The sequence below is a fragment of the Formica exsecta genome, unplaced genomic scaffold, assembly GCF_003651465.1.
Source record: "Formica exsecta isolate Colony F162 unplaced genomic scaffold, ASM365146v1 scaffold15, whole genome shotgun sequence".
In the NCBI taxonomy this organism is placed as follows: domain Eukaryota; kingdom Metazoa; phylum Arthropoda; class Insecta; order Hymenoptera; family Formicidae; genus Formica; species Formica exsecta.
This window is the reverse complement of record NW_021848825.1, coordinates 1,859,313-1,877,780: the sequence shown is the minus strand read 5'-3', so window position 1 is coordinate 1,877,780 and position 18,468 is coordinate 1,859,313. Positions and strand designations below refer to the sequence as shown.

At 37.1% G+C, this 18,468-nt stretch overlaps 1 protein-coding gene across 2 annotated transcripts in view; it reads left to right on the top strand.

The window, feature by feature from the left end:
• Nucleotides 1-18,313, top strand: part of LOC115232816 (heat shock 70 kDa protein cognate 4-like) — a 74,161-nt gene extending 55,848 nt beyond the window's left edge. The window contains exons 2-8 of one of the 2 annotated variants that reach the window (XM_029802925.1): nt 10,620-10,829; nt 11,609-11,727; nt 11,957-12,286; nt 12,660-13,058; nt 13,496-13,867; nt 15,009-15,386; nt 15,992-18,313. In XM_029802925.1, coding sequence (XP_029658785.1) covers nt 10,628-10,829; nt 11,609-11,727; nt 11,957-12,286; nt 12,660-13,058; nt 13,496-13,867; nt 15,009-15,386; nt 15,992-16,117 — 1,926 coding nt within the window. In that variant the 5' untranslated portion in view covers nt 10,620-10,627 and the 3' untranslated portion in view covers nt 16,118-18,313. Of the gene's footprint in view, nt 1-10,474; nt 10,830-11,608; nt 11,728-11,956; nt 12,287-12,659; nt 13,059-13,495; nt 13,868-15,008; nt 15,387-15,991 lie in introns of those variants that run through there. The other variant, XM_029802924.1, reaches the window with a different exon arrangement.
• Nucleotides 18,314-18,468: the final 155 nt, after the last annotated feature.

The following is an 18,468-nucleotide window of genomic DNA, read 5'->3' as shown; positions in this document are numbered from 1 at the left end:
GGGATGTACGGGGGTAGGAAAAGGAATGGGGGACAAGAAGAGAAAACGAGAAATCCGGGGATGCGAAAAGAGAGAGAAAAGAGAAGAGCTCGAGCTTAACGTTGCTTTATCAACATTAAACCAACATTTATTATTACATACATTGGAAAGTTCACAGACGGGAATATACAGAAAAAGAGCATAAAAATAAGCAGTGAGGAACAATGTGAAATACATCGCGAGTCTCAGGTTGTGTTACAAAGATTTTCGCAGTTTTGTTGCTTTTTATAATAAATGATTCGAATATCTGCATTAATAATAAATAATAATCATTATAATCACACAAATTGGATCTATGAGGCATAAAAATAAGCAGTGAGGAACAATGTGAAATACATCGCGAGTCTCAGGTTGTGTTACAAAGATTTTCGCAGTTTTGTTGCTTTTTATAATAAATGATTCGAATATCTGTGTGTGCATTAATAATAAATAATAATCATTATAATCACACAAATTGTATCTATGAGAATCGTTTTCTAAGTTATTTAATGGAGCTCATTATGCAAATTCTTTAAACAATAATAAAATTTTTTTCTTTGTTGAAGTAATTTATTAATCGCGTTGTGTACTGTTAGTATACTTGATATATGCGGCATGTATGATTGCAAATGTATGTAAATGCAATTAAACAAGTGTCGCAATCACGGAGTATAAAGGCCAGCATAAAGCATGGATATATAAATTACGCGGTAGAGGCGCAAGAGTAAAGAAAAAGATGAATTAATGCGATATGTTAAGTTTGCTCCGCGTGCCGAACAACATTGTGTATGTGCAAATGTGTGTGCGAATATGTGTGGTACACTTCACGGGGCAGTAACTAACTCGTGACATTTATTTCAGTGGCTGTATAGTAATTTTATCCGTCTTTTTACTGCTCTCATTGCGCCCCGCTCTTTCCCATATTCCCTCAAGAACGGACTTATTTTTCGTCGCGCGTAGCGCGGTATAAATATTGACAAATATATGTTTCGTCTCTTCCGAGCATATTTAATTGTATGACAAACCCTCACCCGATGGTCACTTTCTTTGCAGAATATTTGCATTGTTGACTCGTCACGGTATATGAAAATATTAAATTTTAATACAATTTTTACATATTATATTATACATCCCGCATATATACTCGCGTGCAACTTTTTTCTCGTAATCGCTTCTTCTCTCGACGTACTCGCTATTTTAATTTCAAAAAGTAAATACTTGCGTGATGCGGTATACTTAACGAAAGAGTAAAATACGTAATAAACGAGCATTCGTAAAAAAAACACACTATTTTAAAATTAATATTTAACATAGTCTCTATTGTGTATACATTTTAAGTAATCGCAAATATTTAATGAGATTAAAAATTATTTGTACCAACAGTGTCAGAAAAGGTGATTATAATATTCTATATATAGCGCAATCACATAACATTGGACATAGTTTGACGTGGCGTACAATGCATCGGTGCAAGGATAACGTCAGCCAACGGAACTCACCTATTATGGAAGTCCCTTTATAGGCGAAGAGTCGAACCGATCGAGTATATGCATCACACATGCGTCATCGTATCTCCAAAATTTATACACGCTAATCCCGTTAGATCTCTTCAATCTGTTATTACACATTTGATAGTAAATTAGCATGTTTGCGCAATTATATTAGACTAATATATAGTATTCGCTCAATATTAGCTAAATGAGAAAACAACCGGAATGCGTGTAAAATTTGTCAGCCAAGTCACGCGATATATAGTAGAAAAAATAATGGCTGTGACAGATATTCATTATTTTATGTCTCCACGGCCGATGGAGATTGTGCCATTTTTGAAACAACATTCTGTGCAGATAATATCAAAAATGCTATTCTACCTACTCATTATTCTCGCCAAGTTTGTCAGTAATTGTCCGCATCCTTTTCCACGCGCGCTCCGGTCTGCGGTCCGCATTCCTCGCGCACATTCCGACAATTTTTATAATTACAAGTTTCATAACCCGATTAATACCATTCGTTAAGGATTATGTCGTGCGGCGGAAACTGCGTAATGTAGGTAATCGAGCCTTCGCTCCTGCCGATGAACGACGGCCACCGAAGTAACCGTACTCATCAACTCTCGTTAATGGCACTCAATCGACGCGCATTAAGTATGCCTCGTCACGAAGTGCGGCTTGATTATTTCCCGTCGATCTGCACGCATCTATCTACGGGAGTTTGGTGAATAGAATAGAGGTAGGTACTCCGTACTTTGTCGCAGAGACGGTGCACGCGCATGTAATTAATTACGAACGAATGTACGCGCGCGAGGACACGCATTCGCCGAGTTGTCGCGTGCAGCAGCGGCGTATTGTACCGGAGGATCTGGTTTCTCTGTAATGGGATGAATCATGTGAACTCTCGCGCGTATTTCTACGTTAGGTATGTAGATGCGTATGTATCTCTAAGTTCGTAATACCCGGAACTGGACAGAATCGTGCGAGTTGGCGGCGACGGCGACGGCGGCGGCAGCTTCTGGTGCGACGCGAATTGTTTCTACGGAACGTTCCGATGCGGAAACTCTCCTTTCGCTCTGTAACTTCGTCTCGTTAATTAACGTAATCCGAATCGTTCAAGACGAGCGCAGCTGCGCTTTAGCCATTCCGCGATACGTGAAGATTGTTGCTACGACGTAGTAAAGAGCATGGTACTTTGAATGGTACTCTGCAGCCTTTAATTACGTAACACAATGCGGTACGTTAATCGTCGTTTGTCAATTATCGCTTAAAAAGGGTTATATAAAGATTTTTTACTGCAAGAAAAGTTTATATTTGTATAAAATTTATATAGCTTTATCATACACACACACACACACTCGTGATATTTTACTATGTGATATTTAACAATTGTATCTGTCAAACACGATTAAGGATGGTTGTGCTTGAATCTCTATTTTTATTTATTATAGCGATACAAAAATAAACCAAAACAGAAATAAGTTATCAGCGGCTTGTTTAGTACGATTTAACAATCTAATGAACGGCGTCTTGTTACAAATAGACAACTTTCTTACGTGATCTATTATGCATAATATAGAACCGCATTCTAAGCGTACAACTGCGTCGATTATCGCAACCTGTCATCTGCATATAAAAGTCAACTGGCTGATGATAAGTAGTCGATTATTTTCCATTACAATGCTGATATGATCGCATCGAGTAAAAATAAAACGTACGTGCCGTTGTTGCTTTCTGCGGCGTATGAAGAAACTGTTCGCGGCTTCTGGGTACGATTGACTTTCCATCATTCGTCGAAACTCGCCGCGGTCGCACCGAGAGCTTGACGGTTTATAAATCTCGATTATTTTCGCGGATAGAAATTGCGCGCTGTTTAACTTCGCTAGCGGGAGGGAAAAAGAGAAAAACAGAGGTAATGCTATTCTATTGCCGACATTAAAGTTATAAATCCGATGTCCCGCGCAGACGGCAGGACGGGATAATCCCGTAATCGGGCGATGCGAATGTGAACTTAAGGGTCCTTCTAAGCACGCTCCCGATGATTTCTCGTAACAGTATTGTACAAATGTTGATTAATCAGCGAGGGTCCGACATAAAGTTTTTTTTATGCTTCCGCGGCGAATCGTTGGTGCATTTTTAAGGCGTAATACACATCTCGTAATCTCGCATGTTTGAATTAAACTTCAATTTTTTTTTTTTTTTTTTTACTAGGAGGAACAATTTCTAAATATTACATATATTTTTATTATATTTTTATATACTGTCTTTACATAATTTGATTCTATTTTAAAGATAAAAAGCTATTTCTTTTTAGTAAAAAATTTTTATTGATGCGCCATCAGTATATCTTACAAAATAAAATTAGCAGCACGCTGAAAGGTTAAAAGTGAAAACGAGCATTTCGAGGAAAAAAATTCTTAGAATGGCACGTATTTTTGCGCAGTTCTTAAGGCAAAATCAGAGTCTTTGCATTCAATCGACGTTAATTAAAGAAAGACAAGTAACGCGGTTAAATGTGAGAAGGCTTCTCACTTTGCATTCAACTCAAACAACCGTGAGCAGCAGGTAATACGCTTCGCGAGTCATCTTCTTCTTGCCGAGAATCTCGCTCGTCGGCGTCATTCTCTCGATCGCGGCGTTTTTGCTTTTCTTCGCGCGTGCTTCGTTATATCGGCGCGGAATGATAGTGAAATAATAAGAGTGAAATGCGCGCGAATTCCTGAGCGGCGAGGAAACGCCGGGATCGATAATTGCTTTAATTCATGCAGCTATGCCATGGCTTCTGATCCGCGCGAATTGCTAGTACGCAATTGTGCGTGCATAGTTAGCTGACAAGTGCGACAGCCTCTCCACAAATGTGTATACAGTGTAATATTAATCGCATTCTTTTGTGCTTATAATGTCTTACCGAGATATTTTTACATCGCGAATATAAAGCCGACGTTGGACGTTCTATTGCTAGCGCGTTCACTTGTTCAACATATTTAATGAGTCTGGCTGCCGCAGACGGCTTGATGAGAATGCAACTAGGATTCCTTAATTTTTCTTTTCCAGTCTAGACTCTTGCTTTTCTCATTCCTGGTCTTTATCACGGAAAGAAAAATGCGTAGACGATTCTGATGTTACGGCTGTGACCGTGGCCGATGAATAAATCCTTTCTAATTTTTACAAATTGTTAAATCGATTAATCACAATTATGTGTCGTTGGCCTATGAACTTATAGCTTTATACATTGATATTGGATTTTCATAATAACATTTATATAGATATATATATTATTTTTAAGTTAGGAATTTACACATGTTTATTTTTCTTTGCGGTATTGTATATGTATAGACATGTATAAATATCAATGTATATTTCTCTATTAATAAATATATATTCCTTTAGATTATAAAGAGAGATGCGTGTCACATAAATATCTATAATAACATTTTTTCGGCATGAACACATAAGATGGACACGTTCGAATATTTCTTTTTTTAATTATTTAGAAAAATATGATTTATTTCATTTATTCTTATTCATCCTTCAGATTGATATATTATTCTGATCTCTTGAGTTCTTAACGCGGCAACCTGTCTTTTTTCGTTTGCGTTGATTTTCCATGAATGCGACGAGACGGTAGGGCAGACTTTCGTGACACTTGTGATACTTATTTCCGAGTCACTCTTGTGAATGTCTCTCGAAGATTCAATCCAAATGCGCAGCTTTGAGCTTCTCTCCTGACTACTCGTAAGGAAATACCGCACGTTATATGTATGCATGTGCTTGTTCAACTGCATGTGCGACCACAGTCTCATCCGGCAACCCCAAAGTAGCATCGCACTCTGCATTTTTATTGGCGCATTACATTATCCCTGCTGCCCGATGGCGGAACGCAGTAAAAGACTGTCCCCGAAAGATAAATACGTGTGCGCACGTCGTGTTCAGCACCTTAGGAATCCACCCGAGGCGGATGCGGAGTGCCTTGAATCTCTTTATTGGAAATTTCGCCGATAACCGATGCTCCATTAAGCTACTGCCGCGGAGAACGTGCTCGCACGAGTATCGGCACACCATGCATAAATCGTTAGTTGGGGTTTGTCGGATCCCAAGTAGCTTTTGCGCTTGGGGTCCGTCGGACCCCAAGTAGCTTTTGCGCTTGGGATTTGCCGAACCCCAAGTAGCTTTTGCGCTTGGGGTCCGTGGGAGCGTTATTTAATTCTTAAAAGTCTAGATAAAAATAACAAGATATTATTCTTCCGGTCATATCGCTAAAACTCGTTAACGTTATTTTAACAGTTATCTTAATACTACGAATATTCGTTATATAAACAATGTTCAAAAAAAATTAATTATATAAATGTGTAACGAAGATTAGTTATATAAAATATAATATACTAAATGAAAAAAAAATAGAATCTGAAACTCAAAGAAATATATGATTTAAAAAATTATTGTGTATAGACTTACATTACGATTAATCACATTGGAGAATGATGTCAGCATCCCAAATCAAACATCCAAACGAGGGCTGATTTTTCTCAATCAAAGTTGCTTACATGTATAATCTCGGCGAATTTCCATTATCGAATAAAACCATCGAACAGATACGCGGCATGCTTCCTCACGTCTCAAGGATTCGGTTGCCGCGTCGTCGGTAAGGATTGTCGGAACTCGACGACAGGATTAGACTTTATTTGAGCGCGTCTCGTTAACGGTACCACGCTTTATCTCCGACTGCTGACATGTTTCTTCGAAACACACGTTACGGTCAAGAAATTAATATTTCTTTGAGCGCGAGAAGAGCGCGTCGTCGGTTCATCGCAACGATAACCTCGGTGTATCTCCGGCAGCGTTTTCATTTATCATGAGATGACCGTTGAAGCGGGTTAATAAAGGAGCCGCGCAGACTTTGCTGTCCCCTGACTTTTGATGAGCTTCAATTTATTCGCAAAGCTTACGGAATATAATAAATGCCGCTTCTCTCCTGCACAAGAGCGATTAACTATAGCGGCCGGATTGCGTGCAGGCAGATAGCTGCGCGTCTGTAAACGACAGCCATTATACTTCCATTTCGCGAACGAACTTAATGAAACAGATTCGTTGAATGTACAATTATGCGCGTGTATGAAGCAGTTTGTTTTACAGTCGGGATTACTACATCAGCAACTTAATCGCTTTCTTGATTCCCGGTACTTTAATCAAAAGTAAGAATTCTGTTTTTTTTTTCCTTATGCAATATATTATTTTTAAAATGTGGGGTATTACCCAAAACTCTAGTTAAAAAGTCAGAAACGCAAAAAATTTTTTTATCTATAGGGTAAAAAGTAATTAATGAAAAAAAATGTTCAAAAATTATAATATTTATACAAAAATTATTATCATTTTATTATTTTTTATAATTTTTACTGTGAATATGTAGAACTTCTTATTACCGATATTAAAATAGTGTTTTGATATGTTAAAACATGTTTGTTATTATATAATTGGTGCAAAACGATTGGTAATGTCATTGTTCTTTAATTATTTCCGAGCCCATCGAATTCACTTAATCGTGACGAAAATTTACTCATGGCTGTCCATCTTTAACAATACCTCGTCGATGATACAGCTAAATCCTTGTTCTTTGGGAATCACAAAAAATAGAAAAAAAAATACAAGATAGAAAAAAGGACGAGAAGCGCGCTAAATTCATTTTCCCGCACAATGCTCGTTGCTTTTGTCATATTTCAAAACATGAGCCATCTCATTGAGGACCACATCGAATTTCATGAATATCATATCAGGTATGTCGCCACATATATGTCGTTTTAAAGGCCAACTCTTGATTCGAATGCACGATAAAGCGAGATGTAATGTCAACTCGGCTTATTTTGTGAGCCGAGTTACATTCCCTCGGAGAATACGGCGCCGAAAATGGGATAGAGCACTAAGAATAGATCTGCGGTTTTGTGTTGGAAAATCATGTCGCATCCACTTTATCTTATTCGCAACTTCCGCTCGATTCTCTTCAGGAAGAACGGCGGGAGGGTAACGGCTGCGACTATCGGCCCGGCAAGCCTAAAAAAAAAAAAGAAATCCGTTATAAAAGCCGTAGACCGATTTCATTTTATCGCGACGTTGTCATCGGCGAATTACCGCGTAAACCGCCTGCAATGTTCGAGTGGATATTACGTTGGATTTGCAATAACTGTAAGCGTTTCACGATTTATATCGCATTTCGATCTCGCGCGACCATAATATTGAACACAGCGTGCGCGCGCGATTTGCTAAGCCTCTTACCGCGCTGAACAATATTTTTGAAAATGCGTGCTATGTTTTTTGCTTTTAATAGTGCAAGTTTAGTCAAAGATTGTTAATCCGACTAATATCTATGACATTTATTTATAAAGTAGATAGTTATATTCTTTGTTTTCATTTTTATTATCGTTATTAATATTTAATTTTTCTTGTGATCCGCTTAATTAATCGTAAATTTGTATTATTAATATATATCAAAATTACGCACATTTTTAATGCAAAATGCAAACCGTTCAATGATTGTTAGCTTGATTCAAAGGCATTTATAGTTGCGATTTTTCTCGAAAACGGATATCGTGGGCCACGAAATCAGCAAGCAAGTAGATTCGCGAAATCAGTCGTTGAATTGTGGCCAAAAATCAGAAATAGAAACAGGATTCGAGGCGACTAGTTTTGGACTACTCGCCAAGATTTCTTACTTTTTAACTCATCGCTCCATTTTTTTCTTTTTCCTCTATTCTTCCATCGCGTTTTCTCCTATTCCTCTCTTACCAACACACGCAGTTCAATACACCATATCATCTCTTTCGTTTCTGTCCACTTTCTCGCAGAACGATAAATTTCCCGGACTTAAATCCCGGTCAGCGCACGACCACGATCACCATCGACCGCTTCCGCTTCCATGGTGACTATGTACCACGCGCCGAACGGGGAAATGCGGTTTGTACAAGCTTCGTGCCCCCTTGTTTACCGGCCTGACGACATATTTACGAGAGCTGGATCCCTTTGATTCAATCTCGATATTTGGTTCGATTCTCTTTGTCGCTCTCGGCATCCTATACCTTGCGTCGTCCCCGCGGGACGAGACTTATCAGACACTTTCGCCGCTTGCTTTTTTATGCCGCACGTCCTCCCTCCCTCTTTTCATCTTTTTATCTCTAGTATCGTTTTATTCGCGTCTCACACGCTGACGTCGTGTCGGAGTAAGCGAATTATTAAGAGCGCACAGCACTCCATGAAGCCATTCATTGTTTTCCACGCTGAATTTATCGTCTTGGCGGCGTCTCGTTAAAACCTCCTCCGTACCATGCAACGGACTAGTTTTGGGCGGACCCCTTGGCGTACGTATCTGTGTACTTGTATCCTGAACGTAAGCACGATACACGTTCCCGAATTAACTCGGTTAAGCGATAATCGATCGGCTTCTGTGTCTTTGCGTTCAAGGTAAGAAGTAACAAAACCATGCCGTTACTTCAAATAGTTTTTAAGAATGTTTTATAAAAGAAATAATACACTTCTACTAAAAACTGCTAAACTTTAGTCTTTGACTGTGCCATGGTAGATGGTAGATTGCTTTCTTATCTGGAATAATCAAGATTTGAATTTGATGTTGTGATATAATAAATTTTTTAAAAATTGTGAACAGAAAGTAACATATGTTGATTAAACAAATATCACAAAAATCTATTCTATATAAATTCTCTATCACAGATGTCAATTTTATATTTATAGTAATTTTTTTTTAACGGACAGTACATGTCTCGCAGAATTCAACTTATCATTTGTATGTGTATAGTATGATATATTTACACGGAAAAAAAAATTTTCGCTACCATAGCTAATCATGGTTTGCAAAATAAATTTCTAAACTGCAGCAAAACGGTTTGCTGTTGCACTTAATAAATAGGTGTCACAGCTAAGATGTTCGCTGTCCATATATTACGACTGAAATCTAGTTACCACACGCAGTTTTTAGCTACGGCAGCTAATTTTTTTTTTCCGTGTATATATCAGAATTTATATATATCATATATGTCAATTTTAGAATGATTTGATTTCGTATTAGGTCGCATAGGAAAAATTATAGCAATCCTAAGCAAAGATGAGAGAGAAAGAGAGATAAAGAGAGAGAAAGAAATTCTAAGATCTCGTCATCACTAAGAGCAGAAGAAAAAAAGTGATATCGGAACTTTATTATGACGTCATAAAAGGGATAGGCAGTACGATTGCCGCCCTTCATTTGTCATTCGGTTCACGAACGCATTCAACCCTCTTCAGATTATACGATAGCAAGAGGGAGTCAACGTGTCACGTGTCGAATTTATGTATGATTCACATCGAACTTTCTGTTCGTTTTCAAAATTATCATTTGGGACAGGATTTTAAGCTATGTGAATTGTTATACAATTACGTTACATTTTTTATTTATATCTCGCTCCACTTTTTGCTATATAAAATATCTTGTAATTGATGACCCATACGGCAATCAACATTTTAATCAATCCTCTGTGTCTGCTGTATTAATTGTTAATTGAATGTTTAATAATTAAAATATTGTTGGTAATTACGGCATGAAATTGAAACATAATAACGTGGGTAGATTTTCAAAATTAATGGTCTCAAGTATTCGATATCTCGAATATCAAAGCAGAAAAAATATCAAAGCAGATAACAATTAAAAACTTTTATATTCTTTTAATTAATAACTAAGAATTTTTTTCTTATTGCGTAAATATATAAAAATACGTATCTGTATCTGCAGATTTACGTACAACATACTATAAAATAGCAATTTATGTAATATATATATACGCATATACAGAGTAATTGGATATATTTTATTTTTTAAGTAATACTACCTTTGTAATTAAAATATTCTTTTTTTTAATAATGTATATCTTATCTGCAATATAAATCAATTTAACATCATAATAAGTACGAATGTTGATGCAATAGGCCTTCAGTTTCTACATAATTTACTGCTGTAATTATGACATTCGGAACGGCGGAAAATTGACAGGACAATAGACAACGCCGGGGATATTACGAAACAACGGAACTGCGATTCAACGATCAAATTCATATCGCTGCCTCCCAAAATTTCAGGTTTAGCAATGACAGCGCCGGCGATCGGTATCGATCTGGGCACGACCTATTCCTGCGTCGGAGTCTTTCGTCATGGCAAGGTGGAGATTATCGCCAACGATCAGGGGAATCGCACCACGCCGAGCTACGTCGCGTTCACGGACACCGAACGATTGATTGGCGACGCGGCAAAGAATCAAGTAGCCATGAATCCCGTGAATACAATTTTCGGTAAGCTCGTGCAGCCGTTCCTATGCAGATTTGCATCGGAATCCCCGACTTTTGCACAAACTGCACGGACATGCCATTTCGATAGACTTTACGCGATAGACTAGTCGCGCGTAACCGTGACAATAAACTTCGATTTGAATTTTGACGACAGTGTTGAAATCAAGCGATTTAGCAATGTTACTGGCGAAAACGATATATCCGATTTTTGGTTTTATTTTTACTCGCATTTCCGATATTTCGCCATCGTTAAAATGAGGGGAGAAGGAATCGCCGGAATTGCCGATGAAGTCGGTAATGCACTCGTTTTGGCGCCGCCAAATCGACTCGCAGTTTCGAAATCTACTATCGCTATGCGGATATGACTAGTACGCCGTAACAGATCCTGTGTATAATGTTGATAATAGCCACAACCGTTTCCTTTCAAAGTGGTTGTCTTAGTTGGATTTGTTCACCTCCGATTAGGCGATTATATCTCAACACAATTTACTCGATTATAGCATTATAATAGAGAATGATGCGTTTAATTCTAAAAAAAAGTAACAAAAAGGCTGACAATCCTTTTAAATTAATTTAAAATTTTTAAAATTTTTATTTTATAAAAGTAGAAAAAATATATTTTAATTTACATTTAATAGTAAAATAACTCTAAGAAAGAAAAATTATGTTTTATTATAATTTTTGTGTATTGTTGAACGCATTGCGTGTTATAAATTCTCTTTAAAATTAATACAAATGTTTGGCAAATGCACTGGAAGATTTAAACAAAATTATTTCGCTAGATGCTAAAAGATTAATCGGTAGAAGATTCGAAGATTCATCTGTGCAATCCGACATGAAGCATTGGCCATTCGCGGTTATCAATGACGGAGGCAAACCGAAAATCCGACTGCAATATAAAGTGAGCGCACAATTAATTACGTAAATAAATGACACAGAAAAGCCCTTTCTCTCCCTCCTCCTCTGATATACGTTTAATGAAAAGGAAAAAAAAAAAAATACCTGCCGCACGTGGAGAACCGAGTCGGTTAAACTGACTGAGCACGTTCCTTCCTTCATAAGTTTCATCCGGGTAAATGTTTTTCATCCCCGCGCCGCTCCATTAATTACTCGTTGCGTATTATTACAAGGGCGAAGTGAAATCTTTCTTCCCCGAAGAGATCTCCTCAATGGTTTTGACCAAGATGAAGGAAACTGCGGAAGCTTACCTGGGTACGGCCATCAGGAACGCCGTGGTCACGGTCCCGGCGTATTTCAACGACTCTCAACGTCAAGCGACGAAGGACGCGGGCACTATCGCCGCCCTGAACGTCCTGAGGATCATTAACGAGCCGACCGCAGCCGCCATCGCTTACGGACTTGACAAAAAGAGTCACGGTGAAAGGAATGTTCTGATCTTCGATCTCGGCGGCGGTACTTTCGACGTATCAATACTGACTATCGATAATGGTATATTTGAAGTAAGTTTGCGTGTCCAGTTCGGATATACGATAAGAAAATAATTCACATATTTCAAAATGACTTTTTTATAATTTATTGTTATGGTGTAAAATATTTACAGTAAGCAATGAGTAAACAATATATATAGTAAACAATATTGGCATTAGAATTATATATTTCATGTTTAATTTCAACTAATTGCTTATCAATACAAAATGCTTACGTTACAAAAACTTAGCGTTAACAATATATACGTAATAACTTGCTTTTTTTATCTAAAAAATAATTTATAGCAAATATAAGTTTTTAAGCTCTAACACCACATTTTATAATTTTTCTTCTATACTCTCTTTAATGTTTATTTTTGATTATTATCAACAATATTTTTTAAAGGTTAAAGCAACAGCCGGTGATACTCATCTCGGCGGAGAAGATTTCGATAACCGTCTCGTCGCACATTTTGCGCAAGAGTTTGTGAGAAAATACAAGAAAGATCTGATGAAGAATAAACGAGCTGTTCGTCGGCTGAGAACCGCCTGCGAGCGTGCCAAGAGAACGCTATCCTCTTCTACGCAGACCAGCCTCGAAATCGACGCTTTGCTCGATGGCATCGACTTTTACACCTCGCTCACGCGCGCTCGTTTCGAGGAATTAAACCAAGATCTCTTTAAAAGCACTCTGGAACCAGTGGAAAAGGCATTACGCGATTCTAAAATGAATAAGACAGAGATCCAGGATATAGTTCTTGTCGGTGGATCAACAAGGATACCACGCATTCAAAAGCTTCTACAGGTTAATTATTATGTCTCATTATCTTGTCTTTACCTTGATATATTGACGCGGATATTTGAAAGATATAATTCATTGAAAACAGTTCGCCATTTCATCAGGCAAATTAACATCTGTTGACTCAATTTCCTGTGATGAAAGCCAAGATAATATCAAGTGTTTATGTTCGGTGACAAAACACATTAAAATTTGATTCAATTTCCATGCGCTATTGCCATTCTTTTCTCCGTCCCGCTATACGGAGAAAAGTTGCAGGGGTGGTACGTGCAAAGAAAACACGAGGCTAGTCCCCAGGTGTTCGTTACGGCATTAATGAGCTAGATGACAAAATCAACAGACACTCCTGCTATTCCCATCGTAACTGTTGGATAAACAGGATATATTTTTATTTGATAGAATTCTGCGAACTAATGACACTTAATTTTGAACCGTTCTCTTAGGATTTTTTCAACGACAAGGAATTAAATAAATCCATAAACCCGGACGAGGCTGTGGCTTACGGCGCGGCAGTTCAGGCTGCCATTTTACACGGCGATAAGTCCGAAGCCGTGCAAGATTTGTTGCTGCTCGACGTGACTCCTCTATCGCTTGGCATCGAAACGGCTGGTGGTGTAATGACGGCTCTCATCAAACGCAATACAACTATCCCGTCGAAACAAACGCAGACGTTTACCACATACTCTGACAATCAGTCGAGCGTGCTGATACAAGTTTACGAGGGGGAAAGGGCGATGACCAAAGACAACAATCTTTTAGGAAAGTTCGAACTGTCTGGCATCCCGTTGGCATCACGAGGGACACCTCAGATCGAAGTAAATTTTGCAGAATATGACAGTCAGACAATATCGGGATTTTAGAGATAATCGAAATACCAGAAAATATAAAAACCGTAGAAAAGATGCTTTGATTTAATTTTTATAAAAGCATTTTTTTCTAACTTGCTTTTCAATTTATTTAATTTTCTTTGATAAATATAAACTCTGGTTATTTAAGCCAAAAAGAAAAATAATATATATCTAAAAATCTATCATCGGCGCTGTATCTAATTTCGGTGGTTGAATATTATTCGTAAAACTGCGCATTTGCAAACAATCAAATTATCACGATGTTTTCTTAAGAGATATCGTGTGGAAAGACGAAATTTTTGTAATATTTAATATTGAATTTTGCCACAAATAATTTTTTCTGAGTAATACTGTCAAGGTTTAATACATCAGAGTAATGAAGTGACAGAATGCATTAATATACTGCTGGCCATTAAATTGCAACACTGTATATATAAATGTGTATATATATATAGTGTTGCAATTTTAATGGCCATCAGTGTATAAACAAGACAAATAATACATGACTAGATATTTAATTATGCTTGAATTTAATTATTCCTATCGGCGTCACTTTTTGTTGTCCTCAAAGGAACAGTTGCTTTCTTGTCAAGACTCGTTGCAGCGCCTTCTGTACCGCAGTTGACCGCTTTAATGATCACCGATCAGTAATTAAAAGAGGAGAGCCTTCAGGGCTCAAACCGCTAATAAACGTTTCCGACGATCGACGTTGGAGATAAGAAAACAATCCTACGGGGCAATAGGCTCCGGAATGAACTGTACTAAGATGCGAGTCTTGCAATAAAAAAAAAGAAAAAGAGAGAAAAAAAGATTCTCGAGAGAGAATGTATAGCTCGGCTCAAAGGATAAGAGCGGAGGCAGAGGGCGATTCTCATGTCTCGAGATTCCTTTCTGCCCGTTGCCATCGGCGCACGAATCGGAAGGGGCTCTATTGGAATTGTCAGACTGTTCGGATAAGCATCCGGATGCTGGCGGTCGGAACAAAGTCGAAGGGGAGAATCGAAAGAAAGAAATCGAAAGAGCAAACGGCCAGCATAGTTGAAGGAAGGAGACTGAGCGAGGAGAAGGGATGGCGCGATTTTTACCATGAAATTTTTTTCGCTCCCAGGTTACATTCGACATTGACTCCAACGGCATCCTGAATGTCTCAGCGACGGAAAAATCGACGAATAAAGAAAACAAAATAACGATTACCAATGACAAGGGACGCCTCAGCAGAGAAGATATCGAGCGAATGGTGAGCGAAGCGGAAAGATATCACGCCGAGGACGAGAAACAAAGGGAAAGAATAATGGCTAAGAACAACCTGGAATCATATTGCTTTAATATGAAGAGCATAGTCGAGGAAGAAAAGGTCAAGGAAAAGATACCGGAGGCTGATCGAAAACGCATCAGCGAAAAGTGTAACGAGATTATCAAATGGATGGACACAAATACGTTAGCAGCAAAAAAGGAGTTCGAGACAAAGCTGAAAGAAGCTGAGAAGGTATTCTTGCATTTTTTATTCGGTTCTACGTATCTATGATAATGGTATAACCGAATGATACTGAAATAGATGTAGAGAGACGTGATTTTATATCGTGTTTAGCGCGGTTTTTTTAGCTTTTTTGGAATAAAACTATTTAGATCTGTTGATATGAGAGATATAAATATACTATGGCATTATTATATATGTATATATGTATATACATGTATATAGTTGTTCAGAAATAGGGATAGGTGGATAGGAGAGAGAAAGAGAGAGAGAAACTTTGAGTATTAAAAAATTATATCGCAAATTCATTAAATAAATGTATATTTTTTTTGGTATACCTGTGGTATTATAATCACGTAAAATTATGTGAATTCATTCCAATTGCAATATTAAAGATAATAACATTTTTTTTTAATTTTACGGTATTTTCTTGGAAATATTACTTCTGAACATGACTGGTATGATATTTTCCGTTTGATGGTATTCATTTTTTATTACCTACTATTACCCAGAAATATCTTGGAGTTTCTATATTTTCTACTATTGATAATGACAAACCATTAAGACAATTAATGTGAATACATACATCACATTATCATAAATATAATAATTTTCAGATATGTAACCCTATTATAAAAAAATTCTATGAAAGTACCGGTGCTGTACCAAACTTTCCAGAATATGGCAGACAAACCGCTGCTGGTAACACTAGTGGTGGTCCGACTATCGAAGAAGTAGACTAATTATGCAAAATAAATTATGAGAAAGAGTAAATATATCATTGGACAATCGTACAATGTGATTTCAGAGTTTTTTCATTAATCAACAATTTTGATAACGATACTATCTTGAGATTATAACTACAAAATATTTGTAATAAAATTTAATAATTTCTAATAAAAATTAATTTACTATATATTAATTATAGAACTAATTTATAACATTTCTACATTCATTTAGACAAGAAATTATATAAATTAAATTCTAAATATATCTTTTTAAAATTTTACAAAATAAATGAGAGTTATGTATATTTATGCAACTTTAGCTTTTTGGCTTAATGTTTCTTATTCTAGCAACGCACAAGAAGGCAAAGTCAAACGTAAACTTCCGTAAGACTGACAGTCTTATTTTAATAACTTCTTATTGGTAAGCAAAACAGTTTTTTATCGTATGAAAAAATAGACACTTCATTTATGAATTCCAACATGTTATTTATTGTAAGCGAGCTTGAGAAATGTAATTACCGTAATTATCGTAATGATTTCGTACACATTTGTATAGGATAATATTGTCAGACTAACAACGACCTAGCGTCGTCGCTTACAAGTGACGCGCGAATGTGTATGTGTAATTATTATATTGCTTTCGCATAAAAACGTAAAATTATATATGGTAATATTTATACAGCGAGAACATTAAATATTAATAGTCTTTAGAGCTATAGTGTGTGATAGCTTACGAATTATATATAATGGAACGTTTCTTCTCGTAAAAAATACATATCCAGAGCACCATGTTTCGATTAATTTGTTATGTACAACAGCTGCGTCTGGCGGGGACAGGGGAAAATAAAGAAGATGACAATCGCATTCGATATTGCCGCCGCGCGGCGTAATGCTGCTCGCAAATACATTATAACGGTGGTTGTTACATCCGATTAACGGCAAGATTATAATATTCGCCGCAGCCGATTCGCAAATATCGAGAGACAAACGAGGAACAGAAACTGACTATTATGCCGCAAAATTTTATGCCCTGTACTCAGTCTTTCTCATCATTATCATTATCGCAATTGTTATCGTCTGATTTTGGTTTGCGACACTTTATCTTTGTATCCATGCTCTATTTGCGATTATACCGAGTTATATTGTTTGAGATCAAGCGCGATTTGCTTTGTGAACGGGCAATGTGAAGAGGGTTTAAATGCGCGGGGCCAAATAAAATCGGACATTTCTTTGAGTCATGAGGCATGGTTGGGATGGATTTCGTCTCGAGATCCTTGGGTCCTCGGTAAATGTTCCATTACCAAGCTTAAAGATTCGGAGATCCATCCTTCCGTGAAATTTCGTTTATAGTCTCTTCTCCGCCCTCGATAGAATAGCGATGAGCGGGGAGGGGGCAATTGGTAATGGAAAAAGGCGTGAGATACAAACGGAGACGTAAAATGGGACAGGAAAAAAGATGAAATATGAGATTTTTTTTTATCGAAGTGACCGTGGCATAAAATTTCTCGCTGAACCATCATGGAGGCTCGAATACGACACGCGATTTTTTTCTGCGGTACTTTCGAGAGTCCTTGGTGGAATCGTATAGAGTAAATAAGATCACAAGCGTCATAGGGGCTGACAAGAACCCCCGGGAGTTAGAACAATACGTAAAAATAGTATTTCGTTGTACACGTATGCGTGTATGTATGTGTACGTATTCATGTGTACGTGTGTAACGTGTTAACGTAAAGATGTATTATATGCATATTTACGTGTATGGGTATGTGTTTGCACTTAATCTACTTATTATTATATACACATATAATGCTGCTCCAGTTGCCTGCATCATTGAGTTATTTAAATGCCGCGCAATTGCTTAGACAAAACGTGAACTCTCCTTATTCTTATATCACATCTCGTATATAAGAAGGCACCACAAATAATCTTAGATCGAAAATCTAGCGATTTGCCTCGCGAACAATAGATTAGTATACTAACGACAGGTAACGTGCATTCTCGGATCTTCAATAGCATCGTCTTGCGTTTCTTTTGCGAAAGGTCCTTTAAACATGCAACGGATTATTAGCATCTTCGAGCGTCCATAGTTGCGTATCTACAGGCGAATATTGCACCGGAGTTACACTGCACAGTGCTATTGTCGCGTTTCTAAATAATTTGCGATAAAAATACACATACATACATATATATGTATAATAATTTTATTGTGTGCAATATATATATATATGCATGCAATATATATATTTTTTAAATATATTAAAATTTTGTTTTTTTGTATAATTCATAATACATTTTATATCCAAATATGTTTTACGAAAAATAATTAATGGCGGCGATTAATATACGAACATATGTATATATATATA